The sequence below is a fragment of the Acipenser ruthenus genome, chromosome 10 (genome assembly GCF_902713425.1).
Source record: "Acipenser ruthenus chromosome 10, fAciRut3.2 maternal haplotype, whole genome shotgun sequence".
NCBI lineage: Eukaryota > Metazoa > Chordata > Actinopteri > Acipenseriformes > Acipenseridae > Acipenser > Acipenser ruthenus.
The window spans coordinates 47,596,610-47,615,595 of record NC_081198.1 but is presented as its reverse complement, the minus strand read 5'-3'; the positions used below and the strand labels follow the sequence as shown (position 1 = coordinate 47,615,595).

The window sequence follows — 18,986 nt, the reverse complement described above, 5'->3', positions numbered from 1 at the left end:
GCTTCGTGCAGTGGGGGAAGGCAGCAGCAGACAGTTTCCGAGGTTCAGGGTAGCTATATTGAGATTGTTAAGTTGAGTTTTAGATCCTACTTGAAGGAGTTCATATTTGCTAGGGTTGAGCTGAAGAAAACTGGCAGACATCCAGGCCTCGATGTCTTGAATGCAAGCTGAGAGCCGGACCATGGCAGAGGGGCTTCCAGGGTCGAGTTTTAAGTAGAGCTTGGTGTCATCAGCATAGGAGTCAAACATGAGGCATGGCATGTTGGCAGATGAGGTGACTCAAGGGAAGCATGTGGATGTTGAAGAGAAGAGGCCCAAGTACAGAACCTTGAGGGACACCACAGATGACTGGGTTTGCAACACCACTTCATCCAGCATAGAAAACAGACCACATGCATCCAGATAGGTAAAAAGACATCCAGAAGAGACAGGTTCCAGAGACCCCAGTATATTTTTGAAGGCAGTCAAGAAGAATGCTATGATCTATAGTGTCAAAATCGGCTGTTAGGTCAAGGAGGACAAGCACAGAGGGAGCAGCAGCATTAGCATTAAGCAGGAGATCATTCACAATCCGGAGCAGAGCAGTTTCAGTACTGTGATGCAGCCAGGAGCCAGACTGCAGAGATTCAAGCAGCTTGTTATCCGTGAGATGTTTCATCAGCTGACTGGCAACAGCCCTTTTGAGAGTTTTGGAGAGAAAAGGGAGATTGGAGATGGAATGGAAATTAGAGAAGACAGTCTGGTCGAGGGAAGGTTTTTTGAGTACAGGCGTAACTCGGGCAAACTTGAGGGCAGCAGGAACTGAGCCTGAGTCCAGGGACAGGTTTAGAGTGTGCATAATGGAGGGAGCAAGATCAGAAGCACAGAGATGGACAAGATTAGCCGGCCAGGGGTTCAGGTAGTATTGGCAATAGCTGATTTCAACAGTAGGCCGGAGACATCAGCAATGGAGAGAGGAGAGAAAGAGGAGAGAGCAGGAGGGGCAACTGAAGTTGAGTCAAGGTGGTCAAGTAGTAAACTGGGTTTGTGACGGGAGAGCGTAGAATAAATGTTGTCAATTTTTTTTCCGAAAGAAAGAGAAAGAATCGTGATAGTTAAGAGAGAAGGATGAACAGGAGATGGATCTATCGGACTGGATGTAGAATTTGGTGAGTGGTCTTAAAGAGAACATTGGGTTTGCCGTGTCCCATAGTTATGATTTCAGAGAAGTACTTCACCCTGACATTAGGTCTCACAATACTAAACTAGTTGTAGAAATGGCACAATTGCAGACAGTCCACCAGAAACAGGGAAAGGCAAAGATCTAACAGTAGTGAAAAGAGGAGTGGGTTCAGGTTGCACAGGTGCCCCAGCAGCAAGGACAGTCATGCGAGGAGGATGATACATGACATCATCAGAATGTATCGGCATTGACGAAACAAAGTGATTTCCAAGAGACTCAGCTGTGGTCACAATTAGTGACAGACAGGGGGAAAAGACAGTTAGAGAGGCTTGTCAAGACTGTAATTGTAATGATTTAATGCATGACATCCCTCAGGATACCTTCTAATACCTTGTGGAGTCTCTGCCATGTCTTGTCAAGGCAAATGGTGGCCCAACCCGTTATAGTATTTACAGGTTCCAACAAAGTGACCAGGCAGTGTACATTCAGGTAAAACATATTGTAATTGTAATGAATGTATATTATAGACGCACACACACAAACAACACTTATTTAATGAATCCAAACTGACACAGTTGGATTGGTATTTTACAATTAGCTTCTAGCAAATCTTTAATTGCTACATGAAATTTGCAGGATGTTTCTTGGATGTGCTCAACATTTTGCAGTTTGCTTTTCATTTTACAAAAAAAAAGTGAATAATATCTTTAGTCTCTCCAGTGCATTGTCATATCAAGTAAACACCAATCCATCCAAACCTTTTTTTAAATTTTTTTTATTTAGATCACTTTTAGTAGCAGTTTTATTAATCGGTGAGTTAACTGTTTTGTTTTAATAAGCATGTTGCTGGCCAGCAGGTGGGAATGCCAGTCATCTCTATGCTGACTAGGGAGCATAGCTGGTGACTTTACTCCGGAGTTGTTATACAAATAAGTGTCCATGGAGAAAATGTAAAAATAACCACAGTTTGTGTTGAAGCAGGCACTCTGAATGGGGGTGGGTGCTGTGAGGCGAGTTTGAGAAGTCTCAGTTTTGTAAATGTATGATTTGCAGTTCATATAGAGAGCCCTGGAACCCTGCCAGGCTAAGCTCTGAGATCTCTTTTGGGAAGCAGCCTTTTATTAAAATTGCTGTTTGGTGGTTTAACACATGGTTCTCTCCAACCACAAAGCATTCTTTCCAGCATGCAGTGTCATGCAGCCTTTTGTATAGGTATAGCTCTGCCATTCCTTAGCAAATAAAATCATGAAGTAATAGAACTGAATATAAAATGAAAGTCAAGAACATGTGTAACTTAAGGAGTATGTTCTAAAGTCTTTGGGGGTGCCATTGCTACTTGTAAAACCAGTGGAGAGCATAAAGATGTTAAAAACTGTGGCCTGATCAAACGTGCTGCCAAAAGAGCTAATACAAATGTGCATAGAGGAGGCTTGGCAGTAATGCATTATTCAGTGATAGGTATTCACCAGGGAATCGGGAGCTTATGGCTCTGTGGTTTCCAAAACAGCAGAAATATATTTAGACAGGTTTGTCTAAAAACGGTAAAGCCAGAGAAGCAGGTGCTTCATAATTGGTTGTGTCTGTATGCAAGTGGATCTCGGGCTTGGAATCAGTCAACAATACATTTATAACTTGCTTGAGAGGGACACAACCCTGTCAGAATCTGTGTTATGAGTCGTTAGTCATGTGAATAGAATGATCAGTCTTTGGTTTTTTTTCTTTGTTTTAATTGCTGGTGTTTTTTGTGCTCGTTATGGTATGTGACAGGGGTGCTGGGGAGGTGGAAACTGAGTGTCTTCAAGGTCATATGAAGTGCGGGCATTTTAAGTGTAGAGGTCTTCTTTCATCATCTGGGTTATATGTCACTGACAGCAGCCTGCTCCAATGTCGGTTTAGATTCCTACTTTTCACTAGTTTACTGTAAGACAGGGTTAAAGTGACAACATTGTGCACATGTTTACTACAAAATTACCTGTTTGGTTCAGTTCATGGTTTTTTTTCTTTTCTTTGTTTTGGTAAACTCAACTAATACTTTCAAGATATCATTAGTTCAGTCTATCAAGTGCCTGATAAACACGTTAGCCTCTCTAGCCTGTACCATTTTGTTATTTCAGCCATTTCAATGAGTTAATTGTTATTGGTTACAACAGACTTTTAATATAAGATATGCCAGGTGAAACAACCAATATTCCATTTATCTCTCCTTGTCACACAGATTAGCCCCATGTAGTATAGTCTGTGAAGGTAAATCCAGGGTATAAAAGTTGAAGGCACTAGCATTTTTTATTAGCTCCCTCGATGAGCACTATTGCTTAAATATTTTTTTTCTATTCATGCATATTGTTTTGCACATACAGTATGCAGTATCTACGTGCAGAAAATACAGCCCAAGGTGTAGTGAAACACAGACGTGTGGCTCATTAATTACCCAGCAGAGCCCTCGTGCTTCTAGCATAGCTTGAGGCCACTGCTCAAGCAGCTACATCCTTGCTATCTAAACACATACAAAGTGAATCCCTCACACACAGCTCTCCCCATGCCAGGCCTGTTAACACACTCTTCAAGGTTTCCCCTAAAAAAGAATCTTAACCCCCTAAAACCCACATAAATAATTTCTCAATCTGAGTCCCTCCTGCTGCCTGAGTGCAATGATATTTTAGTTGAAACAGCAACAATAACATATTTAATATAATCTACATGACATCAGACAGACTCATAGTACAGGGTCCTTGCAAATTAAAGTACACCTGAAATACTAAAGCAGTAAGTTATCATTCTCTTTCCTATAGCAAATGATTGATTACTCTAAATTGGTTTTCTTACTTAGCTGTGCATAGAAAGCCACCTCTATATTCATCTGATCTTTTACATCCAAATGAATTATTTGGATATTAGCATGGAAACCATTATACGTCAAACTGCCTTTCTCACTATAACCTATATTGCAGTATTTTAAATAATTTATTTCAAATTTCACTGCCAAAGTGTAAATGTTCATAGGCAATCCCCTGCAGTCATTTTAGGAGCTAATCCCTTTACATATTTATTATACAGAGCTGTTTTTTTAATCACCGTGGCCTATTTTCTCCATCACACATGACCTTTCTATGGATTGATTCTTGGAAAATTGCATTTAAAAAATCAACACGTTAAGCTAGTTTTCTTCAGAACACCTATACTAACCTGTTTTTAAAAACTAGTTTCTTCATGCGCTTCCTGGCTTGCAGGACAGATACAGATCCAACTCATTTTCTATTCGATTTATGTCAGAGCCGTAGACCCCCTTGGTGAAATTCATCCACGTTTCATATACTTCTGATTTTCTGGCATGTGACGTCTTTGCCCGACCACATCTAAACCATGCCTCTCAAAAATATTTGTGTATAATTTAAAATCCCTGCAGTGAGAATAAATTCCATACATCTCCCCAGACTCTTGTGTTTGATGGTCATTTGAAGGCATTTACTATTTGCTTTTTTCACTGAAAGAACACCAGTCTGTCAGGATACATGTCAGCTCCCAGTGCAGTGGTAGAGCCTGCACTGATCTGAGAATACAATAGAAGAGTTTTTTTTTTTTAATTTAGTAGTCGCCAGTTATTTTTATTATTTTCTCCCACCGCTCACCGCTACCACCCCTGCTCTCACTTGGGAGGGGCGAAGATGAACACACGCTGTCCTCCGAAGTGTATGCCATCAGCCTCCCGCTTCTTTACACACTGCAGGCTCACCATGCAGTCACCTCAGAGCTACAGTGTCGGAGGACGAGGTCGGTGGTGCGCGGTGAGCCAACGACACCCTGGCTGACCTAAGCCCCACCCCTGGGCGGCGCTTGGCCAATTGTGCGCCACCCCCTGGGAGCTCCCGTCCATGGTTTGCAATGGAATAGCCTGGACTCGAACTGGCAACGTCCAGGTTATAGGGCGCATCTTGCACTCCACGTGGAGCGCCTTTAATGGATGCGCCACTCGGGAGCCCCCCCAATAGATGAGATTTTTAAGGAATTTGTGTGCTTGTCAGTCATATTGTCAGACACATTTTGTATTGGAACTTTGTACAAGAGCAATCTTTATATAGTCAATAAAACTGCTATAAAAACAACCTTTGTATAGCCAATACAATACCCTTCTCCTAATATTCTTTGAATACAGAGCAGGATGCAGTTATTGTATTACTTGAGAGGTATTCAAAGAATGATACCATTGTTGAGGTCCATTATAGGTCTTCTTTTAGGTAAATATTTCCTGATTTGTTCTCATTATTAAAATAGTCAGTTTCACGAGTTTAAAATTAAATGGACTTCACTGTAAATAGTGTAATTAAGTTACTGGCGTAATTTACAAAGCTTAAGGAAAATTGAATTTCATATTAAGGAAACATAAAATGATGATTTCTTGATAATATATAGTTTGTGCTGATGGATAAATTTTCTAAAGTGCACGAAACCTTGTAATCACTCAAAACAGACTTTAAATGACATTTATTATGCGACTCAGTTGTTTTAATTGTTATGTATATATTGGTATACTGTATATGGTATTGAATTTCATTACATTGAATTCTGTTTTTTACCAAACCTTTTTTGTTTGTAGGATTTGGGAGGCGGCAGTCCTCCGCAGAGGAACTGGAAGGGGATTGCCATTGCGCTGCTGGTGATCCTAGGGGTCTGCTCCCTCATTACCATGTCCGTAATCCTTCTAACTCCAGGTAAACTATTATCCTGTATAATAGACTGCTGTCTATATGTACAATGTAATATTCTAAACAGTGAATACTGCTTCCACAAAAAAGATGTTATTACCACACTTCCCTCTTCAGGGCTTTTTATACCAATTTTGACCTTTTGTATAATGAGATTAAGTATTTCTAAAGAAATTTTAGAAATGACCAGTGTTCAACTGTAATTTCTGTGGAAACCGTGAGTTCAATAAATGAATATTGCTCCAGTGAAAACACAACTGTATAAATGGGTAGCAGAATTTGTATGTAACAAAAAAACTAATTGTAACTCGCTTTGGAAAAAAGCATCAGCCAAATAAAACAGGAGTTACAAAGGTTTCATAGGGGACCGAAATTACAGCTGCACACCCTTAGTGGTCTTTATTTCAAACCTGTTGTTGAAATAGTCAGTAAGTACCTGTATGGTGATCTACTGTAAGTAGAAACAACATATTAAATAGTATGAAGACATCGATGATATAAAGTGTCCCTTTAATAAAAGATTAATACATCACTCCCAGTGGAACACACCTGAGGGATTAATATAAGTTAATGATCCACAGTACCCGGGGTCTTTTGTTCATTAGCAACTGAGATTTAAGAAGCCCTGTTTTAGATTCCATGGAAACAGGTATATGATGCAAAACTGTAGTCTTTGCTGATTTACATTATTGTATTTGTAAATATCTCCCTGTTAAATATTCCTTGAGAAGCCTTCTTCCTGTAGAACTCATTTGGTTGCAGCATGCATTGCAGAAAACTGAAGAGGATAGTGCCTTGTTTTTTATAATGATATGTTTGAATATCATCCTCTTGTGATATTTCAAGTTTTAAAATAGTATTAATGAAAACAGATTGAATAAAAAAAATAAAAAAGTAAGTCAATATTTCAATTCAGATCCAGGTTTCATTATGGCATTAGCGTTTCAACAAGAATTTCCTGGAAAAGATTTTGAGATTGAGACTTCTATTCCACCAGGGAATACATTTTTATTACAGGTTTTAACTGAGATGTTGGAATGTACATGGGCAAAGGTTGCATTAGTGTTTCAAAAGCTATATTCTGCCAGCTATCACACAGCCCTTACTCTGAGAATTATCTTGCAATCCATCTGGCACATGCACAGGCACGGAAGATAAGAGTTTGAAGGAGACAGTCGATATTCTGTAATGGATTTAGATAATAAAGCAGGCCACTGTGTCCATCAAGGCATTATGTAAAATAGGTTTGGAATGTAGCCTGCTCCTTCTTGACTTCTTGGAGGAAATGCGATTCAGTGCGATTTCCCAGGGGAGATGAGAAGAAACATTCATATGACAGTTTTTCATTTCTTCAGTTATTATTATTTTAATTTGTATGTTGACGGTAAACTGCTAATCATGGCTTACTTTATAAAACAGTCATAATAAGTGTGGTCAGTATGTTTAAAATACAGTAATACAGTACAGTGAAATATTGATTTTGAACACAACATAAATAAATGCAATTTACATGTAAGATAGGAGAATGAATATACTATAATATGAAAATAAACTATATTATTATTATTATTATTATTATTATTATTATTATTATTATTATTATTATTATTATTATTATTATTATTTTGCAGATGAAACTTTAAAGGGGAGTGAAACCAAACTATCCCTGGGAGATCTTTTCAAACCAGAGTTTGCTGTCCATGATCCTGAAGTAAAGTGGATAAGTGGTAAGTATATATAAATATATGTTTGGTGCTAAATTATTTCATTAAAAAATGTGTGAGATGAGTGTACATCAGTTAGTCATAGAATGGTACATTCAGCACTTCATATTATCAATCCTACATCTGTTCTTGATACATTCATTATTAATTCATTACATTTAATATGACCAAATGACATACTGTTGATGTGTAGTCTTGGCTGCACTAGCTTTCTTTTCTTTCTGATTCACATCCCAGAGCAGAACTCCACTGCTTGTTCGGTTTCATATTTTGCAGTATTTGAAAGTCTTCTTTACCCTAAAATCCTTCTTTAGTTTTGGCACCACCAAAATATATAGTCTGGCTTTTTCATCTCTGAGTACAGTACTGTAACCTAATGCACATATTTTTAAATGAAAGCTCCTGGTCATATTTCAGAAATCTGTGGGTGCAAATATAATTTAAAAAAATATAACTGAAATGTAATAATAAAAAACGAAATAAAAACCATCAGTTCACATTATTAAACATGAACCTATGCCATATAGTAGGAGTACCTAATACACACATATTCTCTAAATAACAGACAAGTGCATTTAAAAAAGAAAAAGAAAAAAGAATGCAATTTCAGAGTAAGAAGTAAACGAAGGTAGTTGTAATAGCTTAACATAATTACTTTTACCTTTTGTATAATGAGATTAATTATTCAGCAAAGGTTGAAAACGTTATTACCGTTATTTACCGTAACACTAGTTCCCTCCGTGGAGGGCGTAATCGCAGAGCAGTGGGGCCACTTGCTTCAGCACAGTCGGTGCTGAGGCTGAATGATCCCAGGAGGAACGCACCTCCTCCATGAAATCCGGGAACACTGGGCAGGGAGCTGCAGCCAGCATCCGGAACACGGACCGGCGTGGCTCAGCCTCTGTCATCCTAGGGACCTGCAAAAAGGTTGCAGCGTGTCCCATCAGTGCCCACATGGAGCTCGATAGCGGGGGCACACTAGCCTCTGAGCTAGTCTCTGCCTCAGCAGGCTATGCCATTGCCTATCGTGGCCGGGAGTTACCAGAGGGCGGCGCACAATTGGCCACCCGGGTGGGGAGGGCTCAGGTCGGCAGGGTAATCCTCGGTTCACTGCGCACCAGCGACTCCTGTGGCCGATAGGGCGACTGCAGGTCTGCTGTAGAAGCCACTCAGATCTGTGTTGTCCTCCAGCACAATGGGTCTGGTGGCTTCGCTGTAGAGCAGCAGTGCGAAAAAAGACGGCTTGGCAGGACACGTGTGTTTGTCGCCGTTTCCCGAGTCGGCGTGGGAGTTGCAGCGTTGAACCTGGATAAAAATAATAATTGGGCATTCTAAATTGGGGAGAAAACCGGGGTAAAAAATCATTGACGATGACTAAATTTAAAAACAAAAAAAGATAAAATGGATAAGGATTAGTAGTTGAAAGTGTCAATGATTTATTGAGCTCTGATTGCTATTCAGTGCCGGTCACACTTTGACATTTGAAAAGGAAAGCAATACCAAGCTCCAGACACATGCTGTGCTTCAAATACTCCAGAATCCTATCTTGGCAATGTCTCTTAATTAATAATGCAGCATCCTGTTTTTTTTTTGAGTAGTGTAGTGGGCAGCTCCACAAGGAAGCAGGGCCACAATTATCAGTCTAAACCCTGAATTGTTGTCATATTTCTGTAAATATAACTTTGTGTTTTACTGCAGTTTTAGTGAATTCTGAGTCTTTCCATAGCATTATATGTTCAATAACCGATCATGCGTGCTGTCCACGTATCTGAAGGTGCAATAGAAATTACTGTACAACTAGCTTTCCTTTATTTTCAACAATGCCTTTGTGGGTGAAATTGCATAGCACTGTGAACCCACCTCGCTAACGTTTTAGTGGACCTCCTTCGACAAAGGTTGAATAGCACAAGGGGAAGTTTGTCTTCACATTCTGTGGCTCTTCTTCTCCCTCATGGCATGCATTGTGCTCAGTCATTTATGCATGGTCTATTCTTTTGTGTGCTTCTTTCCTCCCACTATCCTTTTACAAGAAAAAGAAACTGCATGCTGCATTTCCCACCTACACACTTACGTTGTCTGAGGACTATGGATACAAGAGGATGGTTTAGACTGTAATTTGTTTTCATGTTTTTTTGCACTTACTGTGCTTCATGAGTCAGTACTGAGAAAGGTGATCAATGATTTTATTTGGGCCACCAAGTATCTCCCTGTCCACATTGGCTACATTTACAACCAAAACAGAGGTAGCACGCTATGATTGTAGCGCTATTATTCCTGAAAAATGTCCTTTTTTATTATGAAATGGGTTTACAACAGACTTTTAAGTACCACACCAGTGGGTGTAATTTTATGGTAATTAAGGAGAGCTATGCTAATATTTAGTGTGTCAATCATAAAAAGAACATGCTACAACTTAAACATGCATTGTATGAAAAAGGGTATTTAGAAAAGATATACAATTATTAACTCCAAATTGTTATGTTTTTTGTAGAGAGGTTACAACTACTATAATTATAGTAAGAAACATACCTTTGTAATAAAATACTTTCCAACAGCAAATTTTGCTTCTATAATCTTAAGAACAGTAAGGTAAAAAAGTAATTGTAAACATAGCTGTTGTCAGCCAGTATTTGTTAAAAGTGTGACCAGCTTTGTATATATATTATTATTAGGAGATGATATTAGGAGATGACATTCTTCATAAAGTATTAATTATGACATAGACTTTTGCAGTCTCTCGTAACTTGGCGTCTGGGCAGAACACCAAAGTTACCAGGTGTCTAATCAAGATGTGTGGAGGAGTGGAGACACAGTGTGAAAACAGAACACCACAAACACAGGACTAGTTTGAAATGGTTTCTAACAGAGTATGTTAAAATGGTTAAATGTGGCGCACTATAGAATGTGATAGATATGGGCGAGTTTCCCCCCTTACCAGGAGGTGTGTTGAAGGTGTGTGATAGCAGGATGGATCCATACTGATCGGAAGAGAGTATAAGAAATGGGGTGGAAATGCTAATATATTCATAGTATTTAATGTAATGTTTTTGTTTGAATCGTCAGTCAATACTCTGATTTGACTCCATGGACATCTGTTTTATGATACAAACGTATACATTAGGGCATGCTGTGACCTGTGCGTCTTTGCTTGCTTATATCTAATGTTTATACGATTGTATTAACATTATTTTCTTTTATACATATAAAGTATTTTTGATAAAAAATCATTTGTCAGATTTATTTCCCTACAAGCGTAACGTTGCTTTGTTGTGTGCATTGAAAGATCTAGCTGGTGTTCTGTTCACAGACTTGTGCATTGTAGGGTAAGGCAACCAGATGTACAGGTGGGGACCTCCCAGCATTGTACAGAAGGATCTGTATGTTTTTTGTATGTAACTCGGGTGGAGGCTGTGTGCAAACAGAAGTGCCGCACTCGTCTGCATTAGTTGTTATAGAGCTTTTAACCCCATCTAAACTGACCACCAGGGGGCAGAATCTGTAATGGTAGTATATCACACAACACTGCCCGTTAGACATAAGCAGCTAAAGTATTGCCTGTACTGTACACTCTCCTCAACGAAGACTCCTTGACACACACTTGAGTGTCAATTGAGTCTTTCTCCCTTGTTTTAAAAAATGCTGCAGCTTAGAATGGATATTGTGGATTCTCCACAAGGAATATTCATGTTTATTAGTCACTTAAAATCAAAACAAAAAAGAAGCATCACACCAGCACTTTTTTTCGGTGCACATTTGCATTTTTATAAATAGATTGTGAAAATATATCAATTCATCAGTTAATCTTATTGTTTTTTATGTTAATATTTTTAATGAGGCATGGCTTTTCTATAGCGATAATTGATGAGCTCAAGCTTTTGCCATATTTTCTTTAATGACAGTAATTTATTATTTATCCATAGTTTATATTGTGCATTATTTTATGTAGAAAAAGCTTACTGTTCGATAATAAATCAAAAATCCATTACATGATTACTTAGGAGACTTTGTAGAGCGAATCTAGAATCATTAAGTTGAAGTTTTTTCCAAGCTGTCTACAAGCAGGTAACATGGGAATAGCTTTGAAGCTTATGGTAACTAAAACTAAAACTGTGTTAATTCTGGTTTAGTAGAATATTGAGGGTCTTACAGTAAGTCATTTGTTCTGTTTTTGTTCTGGGAATATCTGTGTTTGGCTTTTTATCAAAGAAGTATTAGTGGAACTAAATGGTTATTATGTCCACATTGACTGAAGGGGATATAGTATTGTAAGAGACTCAGTGAATGTGTAATGTGTAATGAAAGACATACACAAGGCATTCAGTAGTTATTTAAAATACAAATGTATTCAACATTTAGTGGCCTTTCTTATGGATCCTAACTGTGGCAGATATGAATACTTTCTTCCTTTACATTTGTAAACCTGATTCTTTAACCTGTCCCTCATAGTCATTTGTATATTTTGATTATGTATATTCTATAAGATACAGTATTATACTAGAGGTGAAATTACATTATGTTTTGAAGGATGAGATTATGAGTTCAAGAATTGCTGGAATTAATCTCTTGTTGAGAGCCACACATTTATAATGTTGGCTCCTAGCATGGGCTTCTTAAACAAAATAATGGCTTATCAGTTCATTACAGCTTGTGTTTTGTGTTTTTTTATTGAGAGAAAAGAAATGTGTACTGTGCCACAAAGAGCTGTTTATTGAAGTGTTGAATATTTTCTGCCTTTCGTTATTGGAAAATAGTTGCTCCACATCATAGGCAGCAGTTGAATGAAAAACGTAGTGTATTTAATTTGTATTCAGCTCAGGGCTTTAGATGTGAAGCTGCACCATGCTTCTCAATATGGCAGTGGTTAAAAAGATAAGGAGATAATGAATTCACTCTTCTGTTTTTCAGATGATTTGAACTTTCTTAGTGTTGAGTTGTATGTGGTCTCAAATGGTTTCTCTAGAAAGAGGATTTCTGTTGGAATAAAACAAATACATATATAATGGGCATATCACACAGTTCTTGAACCAATAAGAAAACCTGGTTCTTCTATGAGACCAATTTGTGTTTGTAGGCTTTGGACAGAAAATAAATAGTAGTACAAATGAAAAAGGCACCAAGTCAGATTGATTTTCTTAACGAAACGTGCTCAGCAATAAATGTAGGAAAATAAATTGCAGTGGCAAATTCTGGCTTGAAATTTGGAAACTGATTGAGGCACTTTTAAAAATCGGCACCAATAGCTTTCTTCTAAGACCTTCTGCTTGTCACAGAGTGACCTTAAAACCCACCTTTTTTGAGTGAAAGGTGTATGCGGCAGAGATGGAGGGCCTTTAATAGAAACAGCTTAATTTATTTGAAGTCTTCCCAGCTAACAAGATTTAAGTTTTTGCAGGTCTCAGGCTTTTATAGACGGTTACCCACACCTGTGGTGGTTTTGACAGACTCACTGAGAGCAGAAAATGACCCAAGACTGTCACAGCTACTGGAAGCAAGCTGATATTTGGGATACAAATTGAACGTTTGAAAAGGCAACACATAATGTAATGACTGTAATGTATTTTAAAAGAATATAAAATCAGCAGAAATATTATACACATTGTTAAAACACACTATTCAGAAAACATGTTATAATGTACTCTGTCTTAGTCTATGAGAATATTGATTATATATTCCTGTTTATTCTAGTATAACAGTAGAATAATATTATTAGTGAATGTGTAAGGTCAGGCTGACCTGATGAAAGTTCCAAATCTCCCTTATCAGGCAAAAGCATCTTTTTTTTAATTAGACTCAGAACCTCAAACATTCTGATCCAGCGAGAACAGAATGGCAAAATCTATGGAACACAGTTAATATGCCAGAAACAATTTAACTAAAATAGGTTTGTGTTTCTACTATTGTAAGAAAAAACGAAAGTATTTAAATAAATAAGAAAACTGTGAGATTTAAAAAATAAGAAACCTAATATAATAACCTTAAGTTATTATATATGTGTAAATGTTTTACTTTATCTTACAAGTTGCGTGGTCCATGCTCTGAGGATCTTTGAAAAAACTGGTTGCTGTTTGGTCATATTTAGAAGGCTTTTGAAGACAGTTCTTATTTTTACGTTATATTCTACAACTACACTTCCATATAGTGGAAGGTAAGAACAATTTTGAATTTATATCTCATTTATATTGATGCATTGCTATAAGGTATAGGATTTACATTTTAGGTTTGGAGAGTGATATATTGGATGTTTTAGGATTTAGCGGTGGGCACTTTAGTGGTTTGCATATGTAGCCTAAGGGCTGAGTATGTGATAACCATACCTGTATTACTGTGTTGAAGTATTAATGCTCTTAAACTTGTAAATGCACTGGAAACTCCCAGATTGCCTATTAGCAGGGATCCAAAGTGGCTTCCAACCACTTGATCCATTATTAAGCATTTAATAAACAGAAGGAGCACTATTACTGCTCTGATTCGTTAAAACTTCAAATTAAATGAGTCTGTGCGATTTCCTTGATTATTAAAAGTTGTCTGGATACGTTGCAAGCCTAGTGCACGAACAATCCACTACAGGAGTCCAAAACATCTCTGTCCTCCTTAAATGTCTCCCCTGAGTTTAAGAGTGTGCTCATAGCAATAAAAGAAGTACATGCGAATCTGATATGCTATAGGGGGTTCTTATTGTATGTAAGCTTTTTATTGAAGCTTCGCAACAGAGTTTAAAATAAACTCTGTAGTGACCAGTTACCGCTGGTGCATGGTCTGTTCAATGCGAGTGTCTTATCCTTTCCCTGTAGACCCTGCCATTAAAATAACAGTTATTACCAGTACAAAGTGAACATCAGGTTGTTTTTAAAAATGGCCTTTATTTATAGGTACATTGTTATTGATTTTATCAGGAAGAACAGTTTGCTATTTATTTTTTTCATATCTGTGCTGGATGTAGTACATATAAACTAATTTACTTTCAAATAATGCTTTTCAAAATGCAACCAATTATTTTCATTATTGAGATAAAGCTGTTCAGTTGTGTACATGCATGGAAAATGCATGGAGTTCAGACTGCAAAAAAAAAATAAAAAATAAAAACTCGATAGAAGCTTTTGGGGTTTTAAAAACGATTTCTGCCTGAGCAGCTTGGGTTATCTGATTTCTCTTCAGCAGCCTTTCAAATAACCTTATTGTGGAGTGGCTTCTTTTTAAAGGTGGTATCATAAGGCAGGCTGATTTGTGAAGGATGGATTATCACTTTCTGTACTTGTGATTTAGATATTAAGCTTTAGAATAAGCAGACCTCTATTTTAGTTGTAGCTTTTATGAGATTCAGGAGGAAGCAATGGCAACTCCTCTCGCTGTTTAAACCCTGTTGCGTGTTTCATACTCGTTGTTAAGAATAGTTTTCTTTGTTTAAAATACACTGATGTGTGTTTAACCCTGTAGTGTTGAATGATTGCTTAGCTTTTTTGGTTAATATTGGCCCATGCAATGAGAGCTGACTTATGGTTTGAAAGTTAGAACTTATCTTTCACTGCATGCTGTTTTATTCCTTTTTTATGGCAGATTCATACAGCCTTGGAGTTCTAATAATTGGGGTGATGTTCAGTGAAAATAACCTCTGAACAGCCTGTTGTTTCTAATTATCTGAAACTGATAGGATGGAACCCATGCTGGGATACGGTGAGGTACACTTGTACTGTATTAGAATTTGATGTATAGTTTTTGGTCATGAATTTCTACAGGGCTGAAACATTTGGAATGAGAATCCCCTGTTGAGATTTATTGATTACCAGACTCTCATTAACCAATCTGGTTGTTTGAAGCACTACTGAATGTTAAGACTTCCCTTGTCTACATCATGACACCAAGCACGCTTCTAATGAGGAGCTTGCATTCAAATATAGATCACTAGCTCACTTTTAAAGGGTTCATGCGATAAATAAACACTTGTGTACCAAGGTTTTGAAACCCAAGTCTCTAACAAGGTCTTTTTTGTGTGCTTTGTCTTAAAATAACTGATAGCAAATAAATCCAGTGCTCTTAGTTGCAGAGAAAGACTGCAACTGAAACTACTTTAAGTAATGTAAACCCTGCCTATTCATATAAGCGACCCTGTTTCTGTGAATGGTAACGGTGCCCCTGTTATTGATGAATTATCCTTTGGTTTGTGGTTTCATATGAGTGAGTGTTGAAAGTTCCGTGAATTCCTGTTCCTGTAATGGGAACTGCCATGTGATGCCCCGCTGTTATGGATCCTGACCCCTTTGGGTGGGTTGAGGTTAAATGTCTATCCCTGCTTGTACAAGCGCTTGCGCTATGAGTGATCGTCATTTTGCACCTAGCCTCCACCCTATTATGTTTAAAAGAATAAAAACGTATTTCACAAGTAGTTACTGTGGTATGGTACTTAATGTAACTTCAATTAAAGCATTACGTACAATGATATTTACAAAACAAATAATTATTTTAATTTACAACTTTACTTCACTTTATAACACCACAGCTTTAAACTTTCAGGTATATAGCTCTGTCCCCTCCAGGGTTTTTCTTTGCTTGCATCCTCAACTGAGACGGACAGATCTGAAGCAACGAATAACATAGCCTTCAAAATGCCTATCTCCTGAGCAGCCATCTGCATGTTTTGGTGAAGAACAATCTGTCTACATTGAATTCCCAGCAAACATCCCTTTCACTAGTCAACCTCTAACTTCAGAATCAGAATCGAATCTTTATTGTACACTTCAACACACTTCTTAAAACAATTCTAGAAAACAAATCTACATACTGCAGAATTGTAAATGGCAGTAGTTTGAGAGTCTATTGTCTGACACCTCTGGTTTAAGTGCTAGAGTAGGGCTTTCTGAAGTGACAGAAGTGCTTCTTATTTTATTACTGTTAGTCATACTTTGATTGGAGTAACAACGAGCTGTCATTGAGCCAATGGATGCCAGTGTTATATATTGGGCCAGCCATGAGTACATAATTCCATGGTCAAGCTGTATTCTCCTCACCTGTGAGGCAATCAACCACCTAAACAATAAGAATAACCTTCTATATTTTCTGAATATGTTTTTTATCTCAGTCCAGCCTGCAATCAATAACAGTTTTGATTGTATTATTATTAGTTTATTTAGCAGACGCCTTTATCCATGTGTTGAGGGCTTTTCGTGAGAGGGTCGTCACAAAGCTCTTTAAAGAGAGTGATGACATTTCAAAATAAACCAACAGTTAACTATATAAAGCTGATGCAGTCAAGACATGGGCACTTCAGTTAAGTTGTGAGAATCTGTTTTAATGCAGGGGATACATACGATACTGTGGCAGGAACATTGCAGTGTTTTACAACTGATGTGCACGTTGATTCTGTCATTTATTAGAAAAAGAAACCCAATATGGCAAAAGACTAGAGGGAACTATAGGGTAAGCAGATGCTCTGTCCCTTAGGACACAATTGCTGGTTTGATGACAAATGTATCCCTGAGAGATCAATATAGTAGCTGCTGCTGTCAGGATGTTTGGTAAATAAACCTGGATACCATGAAGCAAATCTGGGCTTAATCAAAGTAAAACTATTGAAACGTCTTAGAGTTCTGTGATGGTCATGTTTGAAATCACTGATATAGTCAGGAAAGTTCTTTCCAAGCAACCATCCAGCTTTCCTAGACAGAGCGCTGGTCTACATTTCTGGTCTATTAATCTTGGTTCAGGCTTCAGCTTCATCTCCTACATTAATAACGTGTTATAATAAGGTTCTTGTGATCTGCTTCAGCTGTGTTTTGGGAAATCATCTGATGTACTGCATTTCAAGTATTGTCTTGATTTTCCAAAAAAACAAACCATTTTAATGATCTAATCAGTGGTAGCTTTAAATACCACCACCATTTAAATCCCACTGGTGTTTTCTCCCCGGGGGGACTCATTGCCCCACTTACTGCAGAAACATCCTTAAATACAAATATATTGTAGAAAGAGGTCTGTGATATAACACATTTAGGGATTTTAAGGTGCTCTAAAATAACACAACCATGTGTTCTTCTTTTTGACCTCATTAACAGCTCAATAAGTTGGACAGTCCTGGAACAGACATGATGGTGTACTGGGTTTGAAACCAATAAAACACTGCATGTTTTCAGGTGGGGGAAATGGTTGATTTTGGTGGGTGTTTGTTTGTATGGGTATTTCAAAGTAACAGGCAAAGTTAGATATATGTTTAAAAATTAGAAGGAGTCATGTCATGTTGAGATGTTCTCATTGGAGTGGAAAAATTGGAAATTACTTTCAGTAGCCTGTTGATTCTCATCAAGCGATCATGAATTTCATACTGAGAATCACTGATGTAGTGGTAAAACATTGGATGGTCTATCCCACCCTGCAGTAACACATTATTATTATTTATTTCTTAGCTGACACCCTTATCCAGGGTGACTTACAACATATCACATTATTTTTACATACAATTACCCATTTATACAGTTGGGTTTTTACTGGAGCAATCTAGGTAAAGTACCTTGCTCAAGGGTACAACAGCAGTGTCCCCACAGGGGATTGAACCCACGACCCTCCGGTCAAGAGTCCAGAGCCCTAACCACTACTCCACACTGCTCCGACATTACAGGAGACCACAAGAACAGTGGTAAGTTATTTTTTTATTTAAAGGATTTATAGCGCTCATTCTGTGTTTAGTAACCTATTGGGATTTTATGATTGCTGAAAAGAAATAATACTGATGTTTTCTCTAGACAGCATCAACAATCGTAGTGTAGAAATATTCTATACGCAGTGGACTATACGAACAGAGAGAACTAAAGACAACTCACCGATACAGCACACAGCTATCTTGTATATTCAGCAAAGTGTTAGGTAAGCAGTAGTGATGGTTTGCTATCATTTATGCAAAACTGAATTGTTAATTAGAATAATTTTATATAATGCTCAGAGACTGTCTATTCTCTGTTAATTAGCATACTTGCTTTACTAATGTAATTGTGCATTCTACTGAGCAAAATACTAGTTTGATTTGAGAAGCACCCCTCTTTATAAATGGGCAAGCTGTCCAGGAGGTTGAGGAGCTTCAATCTGAACACTCAATGCAAGGGTTTGATGTTGCAATGATACAAGTCTCCCTGCAGGCAGATGCTACCTCAACCCCATTATCTTTCAACTGCTATTAATAAAAACAAATCATGTTACCTTATAAAATAAGTATCTCAGTTTTACATTACTTTATCTGCTTCACAGGCAGTACACTTTTTTTTTTTTGTTCTTGACATTTTTTTAAAATGCATCTGGCTATTGAATATTTAAAAGCATTACAAATAATTAATACTTTCTTTGCAAGGACAGCTTTTGATTAGTTAATAATGCAACCGAAGATGTCAGATTTCTGTTTAGCACAAGACAGCTATCCGC

The 18,986-nt window shown here is 37.6% G+C and overlaps 1 protein-coding gene across 2 annotated transcripts in view; it reads left to right on the top strand.

Moving 5' to 3' along the window:
- LOC117412417 (inactive dipeptidyl peptidase 10-like) overlaps positions 1–18,986 on the top strand; it is a 182,163-nt gene that overhangs the window by 75,694 nt on the left and 87,483 nt on the right. For both annotated transcript variants that reach the window (XM_034020830.3, XM_034020839.3), the window contains exons 2-3: positions 5,754–5,868; positions 7,494–7,589. In XM_034020830.3, coding sequence (XP_033876721.3) covers positions 5,754–5,868; positions 7,494–7,589 — 211 coding nt within the window. The remainder of the gene's footprint in view (positions 1–5,753; positions 5,869–7,493; positions 7,590–18,986) is intronic.